The following is a 19,617-nucleotide window of genomic DNA, read 5'->3' as shown; positions in this document are numbered from 1 at the left end:
TCTTAGTTTTTATTGCATTCAAAACATTGCTGAATGATTTAGAAATAATATTTATTGCAAGGATGAATGTTATGTAATCAGCAACTATATTTCAAATAATTTGGCAGCTTTATTAATCTTTTTAATCGAAAGTGCAATTTGTCAAGGTATCTAATATACATACAAACGAACTGACAGCGGGTAGATTCTTAACGTGAAATTGAAAGCATACAGAAAACAAAAATTCTGGACGTGTATGGCATAATAGAGGAAAAACAGAGATGGCGTCAGACGTTTGTAATTTTGATTTAAAGATACAAAGATTTTAGAAGTATCGCATTGACAGAACGAAGGTGTGAAGCTTAAAGGTACAAATTACATAAATTTTCATTTTGTTCCAAAGACGTCCCTGACTACATGTTAACGATTCGATCATTATCGTGATTCCATTTTTTCGGCTAGCCAAATAAAACGCAAACATTTACATACGTTGATACTTTATTAACATCTTGATAATGTACTTAGGACAATATTACAGTCGCGTGACTTCGGAGTTATTGATAGCCCGTAATTTTCCGTCGGAATGACTAGACCGTCGATGTCTAACTTGTGTATGGGTTGGCGGGATATATCCCGCCGCGTCGTCTGGGTGTTTGTGCTTGTCCAGCTGAATAAATCGCGAGCTAGGTCCGCCGCCGCCACTACCGCTGTCCAGGCATTCGCAGCTCAAACTGGCCTGATCGAGGTCGCCCTGATACGGCCCCGGCGCAATCAATAAGCTTTCCGTCGACTTGGTCGGCTGGAAGTGCCGACTCGTGATTGTCGAACTCGTGGCCGTCGAGTACACGGTACTACCGCTAGTACCGCTGGACTTGCGTTGCACGATGCCGATTGGCGTCTTTGATCTACTGCCACCGCTATGCGATCCCTTACCGGGACGTTCCGCGCTATGAGTCTTAATAGTCACGGTGTCCAAGTAACCGTAACCGAAGCCGTAGCCTCCAAAGGCTTTGGTGGTCAGGTTGTCCCAGGACTTGGGCTTGGCGTATTGAAGGCACGGCGGTGGTCGCTGGTGCACGCTCGGATCCCAGTATAGAGTGTCGGTGCTGAGACTGGTAGAGCAAGAGGCGACACTGTCAGCTGTTGTCGAAACATCGCTACTAGTAATGGAATGAAGACTATGACCGGACGTGCGGGGACAATTGTGAGCATTAGGCTGCTGTTGTTGGTCTCGTTGTCCTTGAATGTGATGATGCTGTATATTAGCTTGTTGCTGCTGCTGCTGCTGCTGTTGTTGTTGTTGCTGCTGCTGCTGCTGCTGCTGTTGATGAAGAGTTTGCTCGTTACGGGCACGTCGTTGTTTCTCGCGGCGTCGACGACTAGGTACGCAATTCGGATCACAGCAGGGACTGGCGAGATCGTAAGCATCTAGACTACCGCTATCAGACTGCTCTCGGCGACGATTCGCGCTGGAGATACAAGCGACGCAAAGATTGTTCTGAGGAACCGAGTGCAAAGACGGTCCTTCGCCGGCAACGGACGACTGCGGCTGGCAAGACTGCTTATGAGATTTGCTCTTTGCGGGTGTACCCGTCATACCGTTTGCCTGGTGGTAACTGTGGCGCGAAGAGCTTACGGCCATTGTAGATTCACTCGACATCTTAGACAGAAAATGATGATGATCGCTGCGCGACCGAGGCGGTCCAACTGTTACAAGACAAGCAGCACTACGTGGTATGAGATAGGGTCGTCCGTCTGCGAACTGTAATATATATTTGTATTGTTTAAATTGCGAATATAATGATGTACTTGTAAAAATTATGAGAGAAATAAGTGGAAAATATTACAAAAATTATCAACTTTAGAAAGTTTACTTTGCAGTATTAATTTTTTTAACTTTTATTCTTGAAATGTAAATAACAATTACCACATTATAGAGTAAAAGATGCTCGGTAGAAGTTGCTGGCCGGCAACACTGGATAGTGGAAGAATTGAAGCTAGAAGAGGGCGAGGGTTGATTAGGATGAATGCCGGCGATGCTGTTAGGCGTTCTCTTGCGTGCTGGCAGTGAATGGGTCTTCCATCGGCCCATTAAAATAGACCGTTCTCTTTCGCACAGTCTTTCCAGTTCACCTAGACGAGATTGAAGGGCGCGTTGCAATTCGATGTAACGCATATGCAATTCCACCTAAAATATCATATATACTCTCAACGATTGATTTAGCAAAATCCGAAGAAAAACTTACATTGAAAATTCAAGATCGTGAAAATATCATCGATACATGATCAAATTTCTTTTTACCTTTCTAACGCAATCTTCGAAGGACACGACCATTCGCATTCTGGTATCACAGTTCTTGATAAAATTCACAAGAGTCTTGTGATCGGCTCTGTCCATCTCGTGACCGTTTATAGACAGTATTACGTCACCCTCTCGCATACCAGCTTTGAACGCCGGTCCATCGTATTCTACGTAATCCACATACGTAACCATCTCTATCTCCTGCTCCCTCTTATAGTGTATCCCGTAGCTCTATCAAATCAAAGTCAGTGATAAAAACAATCAAAATATATTTATAAAATATATCTATTTATTACAATTTTTTAATTTTTTAATAGAATGATGTAATGATGGAGTAATACAGCATTGTGTTAGACAGATTGGGACATCACGTTTATTATGTGATGTAGTAATATATATACATATATCACCTGTAATGTGAAACCGTACGTGCCGTTTTTCTTCTCAACGATAATCGTCCGCCGACGTCTGTCTTCATCAGCGCGTGTAGCTCGATCGGACTTGGTTCTTTCAAGGACAGCCTGAAAAAAACGCTTATCGCTGAATCGTAACGCTAAGACTGGAGCCACTTTACGCGACCATACAATATTGCATTTGATAAAGAAAAAGAGGAAGCTATCTGTTTTACGCGACCTCTGATAAAGAAAACGGCGGAAGAATTTGCAGATAAGATTTAAAAAAGCAGAAATTAAATAGAATCGCGCGACGACTCGCGGGATGATTCCTCCATTTTCCTCAACGTGAATAACGCAGGGCGAGAGAGAAGCGACTGGGGAGATTAATTAATTACACATTCGACGACGCCGCTCCATTCCTCCTCGTCGCTGTTGTCGATACCGGTCGTCCGCCTCTGGCCGCCGATGCTGTTGGTGTTTTGCGGCGAGCTGTTCATGGTCGCGACCGCAGGACGTCCGTGGCCGAGCGTTGTCGTCGCCGGGGTGTCGTCAACACCTCGGCCAGGCGTCTTTATCGAGGTTGGCGAGGGGTTAACGCGCGTCCCCCGACGCCGCACGGCGGCACGACTCTGTCGCGAAGCCGTCCGGCCCGACTAGACAGTCTCCCAACTGTTGTTCATCGCGCAGACGCGACAATATCGGCCTAGCACCCCGCGGCGACGATGGATAAGGGGTTGGCGGGGTGAGCGCGGCGGCAACCCGGTGTCGTCGACCCGGGCCTCCCTTCCTCCCGTGGTCGCATCCCCCTGGCATCGCGCCATCGTGTCGCTTTCCCCGTGACGCCGGCCAGGAATAAACGGAGATCTAAATACGCAGGAGCGCGCGCGGAAGTTGGTTAAGAATCGAGACGGTCACCAGGATCGATAGCCACTCGCTCGAATATGTCTTTAGCTTGTTGATCCTTGAAAAGCGTTCCGCGAGCAATTCTCCTATTCATTTCCAGCGTCTGACGTTCGTTCGGACGCAGCTGCAAGTCCGGTCTTTCTTGACGACGCAACCACACTTCCGGATAGTTTCCTTGCTCCTGTCTCGAATACCGCGACAGCACGGTGAACACTCGAGCCTCTCGATATCTTCCAGTCGTTCCTTTCGCGGACAGCAGATCCTCGCAGCCTCTCCGCTGCCGTCGCCAGTTTTTTTCGGAGGACACGCACACTTCGTCCCTTCTCTGTCCGAAGCGGAAGTTATCCTCTTGCATTGAAACACAGGACCGTCATCGGCGCCCTTAAAGAGGTAAGGTTTTCTATCGTGTGGAATTTGAAATTGCGTGACGATCTTCCTGCCGAAGCACGAGGCGCGGATAAAAACCGTGACTTGGCCCACGCATTGTCCTGTTGCCGTGGTAATCTTAAAAGTATCCTTGATTTTCGGTTTGCAGGCGATCTGGAAGATCTGCTGGCTCAATAGCGAGTTTATAAGATCGCGAACTTGAATCTGATGAGTACCTATATGTCAAAAAACATATTTCTATACCGGGTAAAAGAATGATGATTTGATTACAACGTTAAAATATTTCATATAATATGTTGAAGAGAGAAATAAGAAAATAGAACAAGAACAAAAATTAAAGGACCGATTAACATCACATCTGGCAAGACTCCTGGTGGCAATTCCTTGTAAACGGACATTGTTACGAGAAAACTGCACAATGGTTTTTGCAAAACAACGTTTGCAAGAGCGAATAGGCAAGATTTGCCCTTTTTGAAGACTTGCGGTCCTTTATCGATGCAGGCGCAAGCTTCCGTTGGTGATTCTTGATAAATATTAAGAGGGGGCAAATCCAATATCTGATAATGATAATTATTGTAATCGTCAATAATAAAAGGGATTGAGAGATTTCAATACAGAAACTTACTTGAAACGAGATGCATGTTTTCGCCGGCAAGATCTCTTTATGTATTGCCCGTATCGCAGGAATATTGACTTTGTCCACTAAAAACTCCATCAAAAATAGCTGTTCTCCTTTTATTATGTTTTCCATTTTAAATATCTATATATAATTTAAATAAAATATTGAGGTTAATGTCTTGTCATATTTATCAACTTTATCAGTCTTTTTATTTTATATGTTTTGTCTCTAGAGAGTCAAGTAAAAATTAATAATTTTTATCAAAAATCACATGTTATATATTTTTATTTTATGTTATTTCTTGCTCATATTACTTTAATCAATTTAGATTACTATAAACAATAAAAAAATATTTAGATTGATAATTATATACATACAAACTTATCGATTGAAACGCTATCTTATTATATAGGATGATTCATTAATCGCTATCTACATATTACATTTTAGAAAGATATTACGAATAATATTTGTTTTATATATCATTTAACAGTGCGATATTTATAGTATAAAACACTTAAAAAAATTACAACTATAAATTTATATTTGTACTTATATTACAAACACAATATTCATCAGAGAGTTTCCCAAAAACGACATTAAGGAAAATATCACCGCGAAATAAATCCTTTCGAATAAATTCAGAATTTATCTAGAATATATTTAGAATTCGAGTCCCTCTCGATCTCGAGGCGCATTCAATTAATTTTTCTTCTTTTTCTTTTTTTAATTTTTTTTCTTTCCTTTGGGGCCTCCTCCTCGTATTTCTCCGTTTGCATATCTCTAGTCTCGTATCTGATCGGTGGCCTTCTTTCCAATCCTTTCGGGGTTTTCATCTCCAACTGTATATCAGACTTCTCGCCGATGCCGACGAGGCCTTTCTTGCCGATCCTTAGGACAAAAATATCATGATCAGGATCGGACGATTCGCCTTTCGCCGCGGTGGATTCCCCAGCAACTGTCACGGTAGGTTTCTTTCCACCGATGTCACCATTGTCAAAGAGACCGGATACCTTGAGAACCACTGGCTTGCCGCAAGGTTGAGTCAGGCCACCAGTGGCTCGGACGAGATTTTTTGGCGACTGAAAATTAAATCCGAAATTCTTAGATGGTTAATCAAAAATTTTCATTTTTTTTAACATGTACCATATCCTTTCTTCCTGCTATTCCATCATCTCCTTTGTCCCTTTCCTCGACAGCTGCTAATTTTCCACACGGCACACAAGGATACCTTTCCGGTTCGCAAACGGGACAAGTTCGAAGTTCCTCGCTAGAATCTTCAAAGAGATCAACCGTGCGAGAATCCATCTTGCGACATTTGTACGATAAAGCTTGATCGAGCTCTCCTGAACCGAAGATGAAGGTTGAGGGATCCTGGTCGATCGGCGCGTCGAATTCCGTGACGATTGTCTGCCCGAAACCAGACATTCTCACGAAAATGTCCAGATAGCCCGATAAGTTCTGATTGTGAATCAACGGTATTTGGCCATCGAAGACCTTGGACGTAGCGACACCCTTTTTCCAGTACTGTAGCATCTCTAATCTCAAAGCTGCGTATTGACCGGACAAATCTAGCTCGCCGACACCCATCAAGATGTCCGGTTTGATACCGTCCGGCATCTGCTTCCTCACGGTGAGCTTCAAAATCATTTTTACGGAGCGATCTGTAACCGTCTCGTGGTCGACGGCGAACAGCACCGATTTTCCAGCGTTGAAGATCTCGACGTCATTAGCGATACCCGCCTGCGGTTGAAAGAAAAGGTTCACCGGAGTCACGGTCAGATCATTCTCGTCCACAAAGTCGAGAAATCCAAAATGAACGCTCGTAGGCACGCAGAACATCTGATTCAATTTGGCCAGGCGGTCGCCCGACACCTGTCTCACGAACAGCTCCAACAGGAACAGGTAATGCTCCCTGCACACTTCGGGAGAAGCTTGCTCGCGGCTGCCATACAATGGTGACTTGACGCGTCTCGCTGACATGATTGCGGTGAAGTTTTTTTCGCGATAAATGATTCTACATGATCAGAGTTATTCTCGTTGCACGTGACGGTTTATCAAATTAACTATGACAGATATGACGAATTTTTCATTAGTTGGCAAATTAAGTTAATTAAACAATTTGAAAAATTTAGATAAGCCATGCAAGGAAATTTTCTGGAGATATTTTTAACGAGAAAATTTAAAAACTCATTATCGAAAGGTTATCGTTGCTGAGACAGCTTTGCCTAATCATAAAGACATCGTGCGTAATGTTACTGTTTTATCTGTCAAAGTTCAAGTTTCAAGTCTATTCGTTCAGGTCAAACGTGATCGATAAAAGAATGAATAGGAGAAACAGCGTAGCAAGTTACGCGATAATATACAATGTTACTTAATCATTTATTATTATACAGGTACAGAATAAAGTGATGTAGGTCGGAACAAGATACGATCTTAAGATGATGCAACGCATCAGTAGAATTGAAAGAGAAGATATTAAAGTCGTATTTATATTTTTAGAGCTCGAGCTATTTCGATTCTTGTGCCTAAAAAAGAACTTCAACTATTATATCACTTTAACATCGGAATGTAATTTATAACGTCATGAAATCAATATAATCAATCAAAAACGCCATGAAATAAATGTAAAATATTTTGTCAAAATAATATTTCTTTTGTCATTTTTTACATAAAGATGATTAAAGCTGAAAGAAATTTTAATCGTGAAAAATAATAATGAACTTAAAAAAAAAATTTAATAAAATCAAAATAATTTCGTTCTAATCTTAATGTTTACGGATGTCTCTTGGAAAAATAAAATCCGCAGATTTCTAACTTTTTATAGTTTTTCAAATTATACGATTTCCAAAGTCTAATATTGCAATACATTGAAGCGAATCTTGGTTTCCCTCTCACTCGTAAGCGATAAGACAGTTTTTTTTTCCATTGTAAATGTGGAAGGCGCGCAATAAAATGACACTGCAACTTGTATACGACCTTCTAAATGCAGTAGTGGCAACAATATCGTATGGTCGCTCTTTATCGTCGTAAAATGTTCCGGATATTTAATTTCAGATAGTTGGCATTTTCGCGCGGAACCGGCTTATGAGGCACTTGGCCGTCTTCATCATGCAATCGTTACGCACGCACAAACGGTGGTCCTCTTTTACATGACCCTCATCCACGTCGATTATTTATACGATCAGATGTTCGATTGGATGAAATTGCGATCCCGCCATCGCCCCGCTAAATGAGGACCAATTAATTCAACAGACGGCTATTAAATTCAGTAGAAGTGCAGTCAAGATATTTATCTCTTGACTTCACAATTAATAAGAATTTTTCTACGAGTCTCACGAGTTCTCTCTAGTAAATTAAAAAATTCAATGGGAAAAAGTGTTCTCCATTAAACAAAAAAAAATAATTTTTTTTTTCAAAATAATTTCTTTATTAATATTACAAATATACGACAAATTATCAAGTTTAATGAAGTTCTCGAAAGAAAAAAACTTCTCATTCTCGACAGGCGCCTGCATAATATACACATACGTATCGATTACACCTCACGGGAGGCTCGATAGCGGGAATCGCGTGTCCCACGTGCTCGTCGTCGACGCGAGGCGCACGCGATTAATGAATAACGCATGGCACGCGTGAAGCGACGTAGTCGTTGCGTGAAGTCGCTGCGTTAGTCGTGACATCGGCTCGCCGAATTTCATCATCCATCGTGTCTTACGGTGTATAGGCCGCCAGACTTTATTGTTAGACGCGTGTGTGTTGCACGCGCCCACCATTTCTGGCTTCTCGCTCTAGCGGGTCACACGATACCGATTTAGGTGAGGGATGGCATAAGGGTTCACCTCCTGAGTTCGTCAATTTTTAAATACGAGCCTCTCGCTCGCAATTATAGAACATATACAGCGAGACTTTATTCCTCCCGACGCGGAGCCGAGAGCAAAGTACGAGGTGCTGCTTCTAAAAAAAAATCCTAAAAATAGAACGTGATAACGCGCGAAGGTCTCATCGATCGCGAAATATCTCGGGCTCGCGTAGATTCAATTTAATCTGGAAATTCTACAATTCCTAGTCGGATTCATTTTTATTCGGGATTCGTATCATCCGCGTTGGATGGCATTGGAAAGAACAAGCGACCGGCGGAAATCGGCCGCGACTCTCGAGCGACGACCTCTGCCGCAGAACCTCGGAGTACAGCTGCGGCGGCGACGGCGACGGCGACGGAGAGGGGGGGGGGGACCCGCGGGAGGTGGCAGTGACGGTGGTAAAGACGCGGCGGCGAAGACGGCAAGCGGCAGTCGGCGGCGGTCCTTTGAACGGTTCGTGCGTTGGTGCGTAGGCGAATTCGGCGTCCGAAACTCGCGCTGATCTCGTCGGATATAGCAGAATATACGGGAATGAGGTAATCACCAGGACGACGGGCTTCTTGAATTCTTGCCACACGTAGAGGCTTGACGTATAACGAGCGGTGACTCGACAAGTGAGTATTCCTAATCGATTCCATCGATTGTTACCTGGCCCTCGTGGGCTAACCGGATCGTGAGAACTCCGTTCGCGTCCCTCGTGCATTTTCCCGCGTCGTGATGGTATTTTTGGTACCGTTACGACGAGATTGGAAAATTCGCGGAAAGGTAGGGTCGTGGAAAAGCCGAGAAGCAGAGAAAAAGAGAATATGATCGATTGCGAACCGAAGCGCGAAAGAGTTACAAAGTAAAAAAGTCGAAGATTAATGATTGTTGTATAAAAAATAATTTTCTAAATACTTTTCTTTCAAATAAGAAAAATGGTCTCTCATTTATCGCGCTATCCTTTATTTTTAGACTTATCCGCGCTTATCCTTTATCATAGACAATTAAAATTTCTACTGACATTGCGTCATGTTGCATGGTGTTATAAATCATTCTCGCCATTATTACTTTTTGTAACACATTACTTGTAATTACCGTTATCATTAATATCGTCACTATTATATAATGTTATATCATGCTTCAATGAAAAGATACTGTCAATTAACTTATATTTCAAACGTTTTTCGTCAAATTTTTGTTGTCAAATTTAAATTAAATCACATGGTGGTTTCGGAGCAATTGTTCGTCAAAGCGACCACGTGTAGGCACAACGTATGGGCGTCTTTTTATCGCACACGAGTTTTGCATGATGTAACTATTTACCGATATTTCGGACGAGCATCTACAGTCGCTCGGCCACATCTTTCTTGCAACGTTATCGTCGCGAAAATTTATTGATATAATAATGAGAGGACACAGATGTGTGACTCGATGTAGACGCACGAGGGAAGACAGTTGTGTGTAAAATACAACTACGTAATTTTTCTGCAGTTGTCAAATGGAAGTTCACAAAGAAGTATTTACCACCGTTCCTAATTGAAATGTAAACTGCATCGGATTGTTTAGATTATCGGACTCCTATATCTTGCAGTTGTCAGTAATGCGTTAACACATTCTTCAACTTGCGAAATATTACACCGGTGACAAACCACTCTCAATGTATTCTTCGATTTAAAAGTATGTTGAAAAAATTAGCTAACTCGACATCTTACAATTTTAAAATTCGATCGTTTTTCTGCGCCAGAGAATTAGATGTTTTCACGTCGCGTTGAATTTTTACGTGTTTTTTGCATATATGGCATTTAAGTTTTAAGTTGGAAATGTTATAAAATCGACACTTAGGGAATCGCGGAACCGTTGGATATATTTAGCGATTCCCCAGATATCTTTAGTATATTCTTAGATATATATTATCTAGATTTTCCTACAAGTCTTAAAAGATTTCCTCGTATCTTAAAAGATTTCCTCATATCTTTCTGTAGATTCTTCAAATGAAATTAAAGCATATATACGCGAAAATATCATTCTTTATTTTAGTTTTATCTCTACGTAAAAGATAAGTAAAAATGGGCCAATTATAATTATATTTAGTCTTCCGTTATAGCTAATCTGTTATAAGAAACGTATGTGTTAGTCATTACTTGTAAATACCTTCGTAGCCGAATAATATTCGATCATGTATAGTTTTGACTTATTGTACATTTCACTGGCAGACAGCCAAATTTCTACTTCAACTCGTTTAGCCTCATAATCGGTACTTGTTCGTCATTGATTCGCCATAATAGTAAAATCGAAAGGCATACCTGTCACGAACTCTGAGCGAAACGGAAGCTTATGATAAGATGAATAAATAGCTGCCACGTCAACTTGCGTTTACTGAACGATATTTGCAAAATGATATTTATTTTATAAAACTATTCTTTATCTTAGCATTACACACATTATCCGTTTCGTTTTTAGTTATCGCATGGAATTATACTTAATGGTCTCAGGAAGAAACTGTTTTTATGCAGCAAATATATCAAATATGTTTGAATAATTTTCATTTTCATCTTAATTGTCAGACATTTAAAGTGTAAAATATTCTTTATTTCAGATATGTATGTTTTTTATTTAAAAGCATTATTTCGTTAATATTAATTACTTTACTATTTTAAATATTTATAATTATATATATATATATATATATATATATATATATATATATAATTATAAATGGATAATGTGTGTAATGCTAAGATAAAGAATAGTTTTATAAAATAAATATCATTTTGCAAATATCGTTCAGTATACACACACGCACACGCACACGCGCACACACACACACACACACACACACACACACACACACACACACACACACACACACACACAAGGTGTCCCGAAACTATCGCTTCATATTTTAAAGGTAGATTCTCTGGCCAATTTAAAAACGATTTTTCTTCAGCGAAAATGTCGAAGCACTAATAGTTTTTGAGTTATAAATGATTGAAAATAAAGAGTTTTTCGCAAACTAAGCCTTATGGGAATAAAATATTAATAAAGTCACATTCTTTAGTTAATTTTAGGTAGAGTTTACTTTAATAGAATTTTAATTTAAGGCTTAGAAAGATACATGATGACAAAAATTGGGACTATGCAAAAAATAATGATCTCCTTCGACATTTTCGCTGAGGAAAAATCGTTTTTAAATTGACCAGAGAATCTATCTTTAAAATATGAAGCGGTAGTTACGGGACACCCTGTACACACACACACACACACACACACACACACATCTGCGCCAGCGCCACATTACACAATACTAATTATTTTAAATTAAAATATGCATATATTTTTTTATATACTATATTTTTTATATGCACTATATATATAATATTTTAATAAAAAATTATCAGTATTATCCGTGATGCGCTCATGCATTAAGCATACGAACACCATACGAGAAACGTGACCTTAGATTTTTTGTGGTTTTACATAACGGCGTCATATTCCTCGACTGAACGATACGTAGGACAAAATATATTCATTCTTATTTGTAATTTGTAGAAACTCTTTTTTTGATTCGTTAAAATTAATTTTTTCCTCAAAACTTGACGAAGATTAATCTCTGAAAAATGTAGTTTGAGGAAAAACTGATTACAACTTACAAATTAACCAATTATTACTATGTTAAATTTACTTCTATAATAAATATTTAACACATGACTGAGTAAAAAATTCTGTTTAGATAAAGTTCTATTTAATGGCTAGCTATTAAAATCAGCAGAGACAATTTTACTTTTTAATAGATAGCATTATGTTAAAAAAGCAGTTTCTTGGAAAAAATGACCAGAAACTAGTCAAGCCAAATGAATAGACCGATTGATAAATTAGTATTAATTTTATTATAGCGCCGGTTATTTAAAAAAAAAAATAAATTTTTAATAGCTGGCGCTGTGCAAAAAGTGCATTTTTCAATTAGTTTTTCTCCAGAAAATCTTTTTTTAAACACAACGTCAGGTATTAAAAATTTATTTTTTTTTAATTTTTTGCTCTTTTGTATCTAGAAAATGGTTTTTTTTTAAAGCAGCGTTAGTTACAATTAACATTAACAAATAAAATTCTCTATATACTGATTAGTACCTAAATAAGATTTAAATAAGATTTTATCTAAACATATATTTTTAACTAAATAATAACTAGTTTATGTTCAGTCAAAACTCACAATATTCTGATTATTTTCTGTCCGATAATTATTCAAGAGGATTGGATAAGATAAACTGATTAGTAAATGATAAATGATAACTAGTCTACATTCAGTCAAAATTCACAATATTCTAGTTATTACTTCGTGATAAAAAATTAGTCGAAAATTAATTAGATCAAATTTGATTAGTATATATATGATAATTGATTTACGTTCACGTTTCAAATTAATAATATTGTAATTTATATAAAATTAATAATAAATTAATATATATGTTGATTGTTATTTTTTTATACTATCTATAAAAAAGATCAAATTGTAAACGCAGGATTAATCATAATAGAAAATTATATATCTTAGAGTTTAATGACCGACCTAATTGTCACGAGAATTAAAAGAATAAACTGACACACGTTAATTTATCAAATTCATTATGATGACTTCATTTGTCTCATTATACTCGTAATCCTCATTATCGAGCTCTGTTATTTCGTCAGACCGCTTGCAAAATGATGAAATTAATATCACTTTAATATAATTACAAATAGCCAGCGCCCGATATCCGATTGACTTTTAGTCGTACAATTAGATCGAGGATCGCAAACCTTGTCCTACAACTTGAAGCTTTCTATTCTGCTTATGTCGCGAGAGGCCAAGAATCTGTCGATATCTTATATGCCACTTTGTATTATTCATATATCATCGAACTACAATTATTTCACACTTGATTATCTCTCGCCAATTTAAGTGCTATCTTATGTAACAGGATATTAGTCACCAATGTATAATGGACAATATTAAAACAGGGAGAATGTGTCGATATCATTTATAGTAGATATTCGGTAATCATGCGTAAATGAAGAATATGATCGATTTCGAAATAGTATCAAAGCAAAGATTTGATTTGCATCTCTACTATGTTTCTGATATTCGTGAACGAATACCAAAGTCTTCGAGACTCGCGGAAACTTTTAAAATACAACATCTAGCGAAATAATATCGATGATCAATGAATCATTTATTCGTTATTTTTATTTTTAATCCTGGTTCGATATTATCCGACAATTAAAAATTACTATCGCAAAACTACAATCAACATTCGTGATCACTAATGCAATTATTGCTAATTGAATCTAAATTATGATGTGGATTAGCAAGCATCTCGCAGAAAAAATGTAATGTTAGAAATATACCATCATTCGATACAACACTTGAACATATGTTAAAATAAGAAATTTGCATTTATTATGAATTCTCTGTATGCATATTTTATAATACATTCTATTACCTAATCATATCTTTTACAATAATACGTTCTATTATTTAATAATATATTTGTGATAATTTTATAAATTTTAATTCTTAAGATAACAAAAGTAAAACTATAATAAAACGTACTTATATAATTTGATTTTCTAATAATTTTCAAGCAACATGATTTACGAAAAATCCTTTTTAATACTGCAATAAAATACATTTACAGTTATAAATATAATTTAAAATATAATTTATTTATAAATATAATTATAAATATAAATTATGTTTTATAATATTTTTAACAAGTTTTAATGCGTTGTAAAAGCTAACAATTGAGCAAGCGATCTTTTTGTGACTCATCTTTTGGATCTACGCGATCCTTAAAATTTTGAGTGAGGGAAACTTGAGAGAAGTTCTTTTTTCTTGGCATCTCGATTTTACCTCGACTTTAACATTTACTGTAGACGAGCATCCGTAATTTGACTCGTCTTAGGATACTATTACTCGAAAAATATATGAAAAAAAATGTGTGGAAAAAACTCTATCCTGAAAACTCGGTCACTTTTTGATCGCATTTAATTTTATACCCGTTTTTTCTTCTTTCAATATAACAATTAAAATGATATATTGCCGCGCTTATCTAAACTCACCCACACAAATGCACAATTGTTCCCTTTGTTCGAGTAAGATCGAGTTCGCGAACCCGGAAGTGGTTAAAAAAAGTTAACATTCTTTTGTATGACGCTACATGCATAATATAATCTTCTCCAATTGAATTGTGACAATGTACGTATAAATAATAGTATGCCTCTAGGTGTATAAATAATATTACGCTTCTGATTGTTACGAGTGTCACAAAAGCGGACAGAAATGAGCGGCGCCAAGAGCAGAAAATATTATATGCAGATCATAAAGATTCCCTCGTATTTTTCATATTGATGTGGTCAAACCACTCAATAACCCATTACCTTTTTAATGCATATATTTTATGTTGATGTGGTCAAATTGTCATTAATAAAAGGACTTTTCTAATATACATAATGTATTTTTATGTTGTGGTTAAAATTGCATATATATAAAGACATTACTTAAATAAGGATGTTACGTTAATGAGAACTCCAATGTACATAATAACTCTTTTCTAGTTTGCTTTTTTAGAGGAAAAATCTCACGTAGTCGTAATAAAAGTTTTTACAGAATAAACGGAAAGTTAACGATATGTATTATTTATAATACATATTGCAACAAGTTGATATATCAATCTGTAAAACCACAAGATTGAGATAAATTATAACAATTTTGCATTATAAATTTTCACTGGATTCGTTTCAAAAGTGACAGCTATAAATACAAGATAGTTGTAGCTGTTGATAATAGATTTGATAGATATCTTGTTTTGTATTTGCTATTCCTCTTGTATTTGCATCGTAGAAGAAACAGGAAAAACTGAAACTATTCTCCAAAAAACATGAATTCAAAGCGATAATATCTCTTTTATACAAACTTCTTTTAAAAGTTTCACGTGCTTTTGTAAAATTTATATTTTTAGAGTATGATAATAAACAAAGAAAATTTCATTCAATGTCTCTTTTACATGTTTTTCAGATAATAATAACGCAGATAACATATCTACAAGGGAGCTACGATGGTAAGTCTCAATTCAACATACGACTTATCTGTTATTTGTGCATGCTTAATTATTTATTCACATCTATTCGCGTCATAATTATCTTGCGCGATTTGTTTGTCGTCATGAATAAAGCCTGTCGCAATTATCAATTATTCATTGTGTTTTTGACGTAGACGGAAAACGATAAAGCGCCGACGGAGTTGGACACTTTTCTGCCTCAGGATGGATCTAATCTCAAGGATGGCGTCCTATCTGCCAAGTAAGATAATCCAATTGATATCACTTGAGAAACGAAATTTATTTTATGTGATTTATTGAAAATATGAGCGTAACATATAAATGACGAATTATTAAAAATTATATATGTATTTGTTTCAGATATAAAGTACAAGTCGCCTCGCGCGACGTTGAAGCCGCGCTGGCCGATGAGAAGAGTTTTGATCCCTTTGCGGAACGCAAAGTTGACAATCCAACGACGTAAGAAATATTTTTTTAATCGCGATTAGATTGCCTTTCACATTGCTTTTAAATATTTTGCATTTGAATATATTTGAGCAAGAGTTTCGGCTTTGTGTGTGTGTGCAGATTCAAAAGTATATTCGAAGAATAGCAAAACATATATAATAATTGCAAGCAGAATAAATACAAAAGAACACACACACACATTCGTATATTATTGATATCAATTAAAAATAATAGAAAATATAAATTTCATTTCTTTCGTTATGTAAATCTCTCAAATAGATCAAACGCAATTAAAAAATACGTCAGATATGAAATTCCACTAACTTTGACCTATTATTTCAATCCGATATATGACTTATATGACTTATACGTTGTTTGCGTGCATTTATTATTTATTCACACATTCATCCGTATTATAATTATCTTACATGACTCGTCCACATTTACTGTCATGAATAAAGTACATTGCGGTTTGCGTTATATATTTCATCTCTTTAATAGTTGGGTAATACGGTTACCAATAGATTTGCAACATGATAGAAACATGATACGTGAAGCACTTGTAATTTCCACCTTAGAACTATAAAACTAATTTTTTTGAAGTTAATCATTGATGCTGACAGAAATTATGCAATTGATGTGTAACAGATAGATGATACTTTCAGGGATTGCGACACATTGACGCACTTATTGAAGGCCTCCCTTGGCAGTGGCATCTTGGCTATGCCTATAGCTTTCAAAAATGCCGGATTACTTTTGGGAATCTTTGCTACGATACTTGTCGCATTTGTATGCACGCACTGTGCGTATATTCTGGTGAGTTTCTGACAGATAAAAATTTGTATACATATTGTTACATTATCAGCGCTCAGGAAATAGCTAAATTTAGTTCCTTGAATGTAACAATACAATCACTATATCAGCACGCGTATGCAAATGTAATAATATTCTAATTTTATTTTCTCTAACAATATCTATAATTCATTTCCAGGTCAAATGCGCGCACTTACTTTACCATAAAACTCGTAAAACAGAAATGGGATTTGCTGAGGTAGCCGAGGTGGCTTTCGATAAAGGACCTCAATGGGCGAGGAAGTTCGCGAAACCTTCTAGGTATTAGTTTTATTCTTCGAATGTACGAATTTCTAAAGCAACTATTCTTTAAAACTGAGTTTCTCTCTTTCTCTTTTATAGACATCTTATTCAAATTAGTCTGTTCGTCACATACTTCGGCACCTGCAGCGTGTACGCGGTAATCGTGGCTGCCAACTTCCAACAAATTATCGAACATTATCAAGGTAGCGAATATAGCCTCCGGTTGATCATCGCCTATTTATTGGTACCGTTAGTTCTACTCAGTTGGGTACCCGACTTGAAGTATTTGGCGCCGGTTTCGATGGTGGCAAACATCTTTATGGGAGTAGGACTGGGAATAACGTTCTACTATCTCGTCTGGGATATACCGCCGTTGTCTTCGATACCTCTGATAGGGACGATCGAGACCTTCCCGCAATTCTTCAGCATTACTGTCTTCGCCATGGAGGCAATCGGTGTGGTGATGCCTTTGGAGAATAGCATGAAAACGCCACAGCACTTTGTGGGAATCTGCGGAGTTCTTAACAAGGGAATGTCTGGCGTTACGCTCGTGTACATTTTCCTTGGATTTCTCGGATACGTCAAGTATCAGGACGAAACGAAAGGTAGCATCACCCTTAATCTACCGACAGAAGAAATGTAAGATATCAAATTGATTAAGAATTAAATTTACGCATGTATACACCTGATGTCAGTTTTTTTTTATATTTTGATTAACTTTTTCACAGACCGGCACAAGTAGTACAGATTTTGATCGCCCTGGCTGTGTTTTGCACTTTCGGTCTGCAATTTTACGTGTGCCTCGATATTGGGTGGACTCTTATAAAAGATCGCTTTGAGAAGAAACCACTTTTAGCTAATTATATCATGAGAACGGTACTAGTAATTGGTGCAGGTAAGCACTCAGAAACATCTTATTTTTCAAATTATTTCTGAAATGTTATAAACTGATGATGATATAATATGAGGTAATCGTTGCCCAGGTCTTCTTGCCATAGCAGTGCCGAGCATCGAACCGTTCATCGGACTGATTGGTGCATTTTGTTTTTCCATTTTGGGCCTCCTCATTCCGGTATTCATCGAGACTGTAACTTATTGGGATGTCGGCTTCGGACCAGGAAATTGGGTGGCTTTAAAGAATGTAATTATATGCGTGATAGGTGTGATAGCATTAATATTTGGATCGCGCAGTGCCATAATAGACATTATGAAATTGTATGCTTGATGGAAAGAATATTTTCTTTTTTTTACTTAGTGCAAATGATTTAGCGGGTATACAATGAATTTTTCTATCATATCTTAGATCTGCTCCATCCATATAATTAACGATATTGGAATAAATTAGATGTAAATCAAATATTACGCTCGCGGGCGGGTGTCAGTGAACTTTTAAACAGAAGCGAAGAATTTGAATTACATAATTAGTTCAAATTTTCTCTTATTCTTGAAATTCTCTGATAAAATATAGAAAATTTTTTATTGTCTAAAATAATGTATAAGTATGCATAAGTTAGAAATGGTAAACAAATGTAGATTTAGGAATAATGGCAGTATTCACTTAGCAGGAGAAACTCTGCTGCAAAGCATGAATAAATTATTGCGCTCGCGTGTGAGATATACGAGTATTCTAAGAAACCTCTTTAGAAAATGATTTGTATATTATCGAAAATAACGTCTATTATATACTATTTAATTCTACGATATAAAACAGAAATTTTGATATTGTTATACAATTATACAAAATTTATACAAAATTGCATTTATACAAAATTGTAATTAAAGAAATTAATTGTAATTGATCTGCAAATTATCTCTATCTTGCCTTGCAGAAAGATATTTTGATAAAAAAAAAAAAAAAAAAACAATCGAATATTAGACGTATGTTTTACTAAATTTACTCAAATTTACAATATCTATTAACATTATCTTTTATATCTGATATGTATGTTAATATTTAATATTATATTAGTAAAAAAATATATTTTTATGAAAAAGGTTATTGAATCAAGAATTAAAAAACGCATTCCAAGAAAAAATACCAGATTCTGTGTGAGTGCATTGAATGCGTGTTATTTGCATTATAAAAAAAATATTGCTCAAGCATAGTCAGGCAGTCTTCCAGCATTGCATTTAAAAAGAACATTAAAATATGCTTTTTTGAGAACCAAGTACACACGCATACACAGAATATATATGTTACACTGAATTTTTTACAAACAGATAAGTGTTTGTATAAGTAAAAATTTTACCATTGTAACAGAAAATTGTAACACATGGCATTGATCAAGGTTATGAAATAAAAATAATTTTACATTTTGTAAAGAAGACATTGCTCTTCAACTTATTATATTTTTCAACTATACTATATTTTTCATTCTTTATCTTACATGCAGCATTGCGATTGTAACTGCATTTTATCAGAAATTATACAAAATTGAAAAATTATCCATTTGTGAGTGCAAATACAATTTTTTTAAATCTTTTTCTTTTTCTTAATAAAATATACTTATCACAAATAAATTATACGTAAACAATACTGTTTTACATTTTT

At 36.5% G+C, this 19,617-nt stretch overlaps 4 protein-coding genes across 4 annotated transcripts; 1 reads left to right on the top strand and 3 right to left on the bottom strand.

Annotated features, from left to right (window-relative positions):
* Positions 1 to 84: 84 nt before the first annotated feature.
* Positions 85 to 3,173, bottom strand: LOC105249393. The gene is made up of 5 exons (XM_011254818.3): positions 3,072 to 3,173; positions 2,692 to 2,802; positions 2,282 to 2,512; positions 1,907 to 2,167; positions 85 to 1,741 (listed from the first exon to the last, which is right to left on the bottom strand). Exons 1-5 carry the CDS (start codon positions 3,171 to 3,173, stop codon positions 512 to 514), a joined length of 1,935 nt encoding a protein of 644 aa, XP_011253120.1. The 3' UTR covers positions 85 to 511.
* A 30-nt stretch (positions 3,174 to 3,203) lies between these two features.
* On the bottom strand, positions 3,204 to 4,717 carry LOC112638654 (microtubule-associated protein 10-like). The gene is made up of 3 exons (XM_025410737.1): positions 4,592 to 4,717; positions 4,310 to 4,523; positions 3,204 to 4,181 (listed from the first exon to the last, which is right to left on the bottom strand). Exons 1-3 carry the CDS (start codon positions 4,715 to 4,717, stop codon positions 3,670 to 3,672), a joined length of 852 nt encoding a protein of 283 aa, XP_025266522.1. The 3' UTR covers positions 3,204 to 3,669.
* Positions 4,718 to 5,203: 486 nt separating this feature from the next.
* Positions 5,204 to 6,568, bottom strand: LOC105249404. Its single transcript, XM_011254838.2, has 2 exons — positions 5,732 to 6,568; positions 5,204 to 5,667 (listed from the first exon to the last, which is right to left on the bottom strand). The coding sequence occupies exons 1-2, from the start codon at positions 6,566 to 6,568 to the stop codon at positions 5,284 to 5,286; spliced, it is 1,221 nt and encodes a 406-aa protein (XP_011253140.1). The 3' UTR covers positions 5,204 to 5,283.
* A 2,289-nt stretch (positions 6,569 to 8,857) lies between these two features.
* Positions 8,858 to 18,776, top strand: LOC105249390 (proton-coupled amino acid transporter-like protein pathetic). Its single transcript, XM_011254812.3, has 9 exons — positions 8,858 to 9,062; positions 15,482 to 15,524; positions 15,680 to 15,765; positions 15,885 to 15,983; positions 16,637 to 16,787; positions 16,963 to 17,084; positions 17,166 to 17,705; positions 17,795 to 17,961; positions 18,050 to 18,776. The coding sequence occupies exons 2-9, from the start codon at positions 15,522 to 15,524 to the stop codon at positions 18,289 to 18,291; spliced, it is 1,410 nt and encodes a 469-aa protein (XP_011253114.1). The 5' UTR covers positions 8,858 to 9,062; positions 15,482 to 15,521; the 3' UTR covers positions 18,292 to 18,776.
* The last annotated feature ends 841 nt before the right edge of the window (positions 18,777 to 19,617 follow it).

The sequence above is a fragment of the Camponotus floridanus genome, unplaced genomic scaffold (assembly GCF_003227725.1).
Source record: "Camponotus floridanus strain SB8 unplaced genomic scaffold, Cflo_v7.5 scaffold103, whole genome shotgun sequence".
NCBI classification, from domain to species: domain Eukaryota; kingdom Metazoa; phylum Arthropoda; class Insecta; order Hymenoptera; family Formicidae; genus Camponotus; species Camponotus floridanus.
Note: the sequence above shows the minus strand (reverse complement) of the source record. Positions and strands in the feature narration are given on the sequence as shown.

Excerpts from the sequence above, each read along its gene's own strand:
- LOC105249393 (XM_011254818.3), bottom strand. The coding sequence starts at position 3,173 with ATGAACAGCTCGCCGCAAAACACCAACAGCATCGGCGGCCAGAGGCGG. Across the intron at positions 2,513-2,691 it reads CGTACGGTTTCACATTACAG|AGCTACGGGATACACTATAA; the intron begins GTGATATATGTA and ends TTGATTTGATAG. Across the intron at positions 1,742-1,906 it reads ATCTTTTACTCTATAATGTG|TTCGCAGACGGACGACCCTA; the intron begins GTAATTGTTATT and ends TATATATTACAG.
- LOC112638654 (XM_025410737.1), bottom strand. The coding sequence starts at position 4,717 with ATGGAAAACATAATAAAAGGAGAACAGCTATTTTTGATGGAGTTTTTA. Across the intron at positions 4,524-4,591 it reads AAACATGCATCTCGTTTCAA|ATATTGGATTTGCCCCCTCT; the intron begins GTAAGTTTCTGT and ends TATCATTATCAG. Across the intron at positions 4,182-4,309 it reads GCCAGATGTGATGTTAATCG|GTACTCATCAGATTCAAGTT; the intron begins GTCCTTTAATTT and ends TTTGACATATAG.
- LOC105249404 (XM_011254838.2), bottom strand. The coding sequence starts at position 6,568 with ATGTCAGCGAGACGCGTCAAGTCACCATTGTATGGCAGCCGCGAGCAA. Across the intron at positions 5,668-5,731 it reads TAGCAGGAAGAAAGGATATG|TCGCCAAAAAATCTCGTCCG; the intron begins GTACATGTTAAA and ends TTTAATTTTCAG.
- LOC105249390 (XM_011254812.3), top strand. Across the intron at positions 17,706-17,794 it reads AATCTACCGACAGAAGAAAT|ACCGGCACAAGTAGTACAGA; the intron begins GTAAGATATCAA and ends ACTTTTTCACAG. Across the intron at positions 17,962-18,049 it reads GGTACTAGTAATTGGTGCAG|GTCTTCTTGCCATAGCAGTG; the intron begins GTAAGCACTCAG and ends ATCGTTGCCCAG.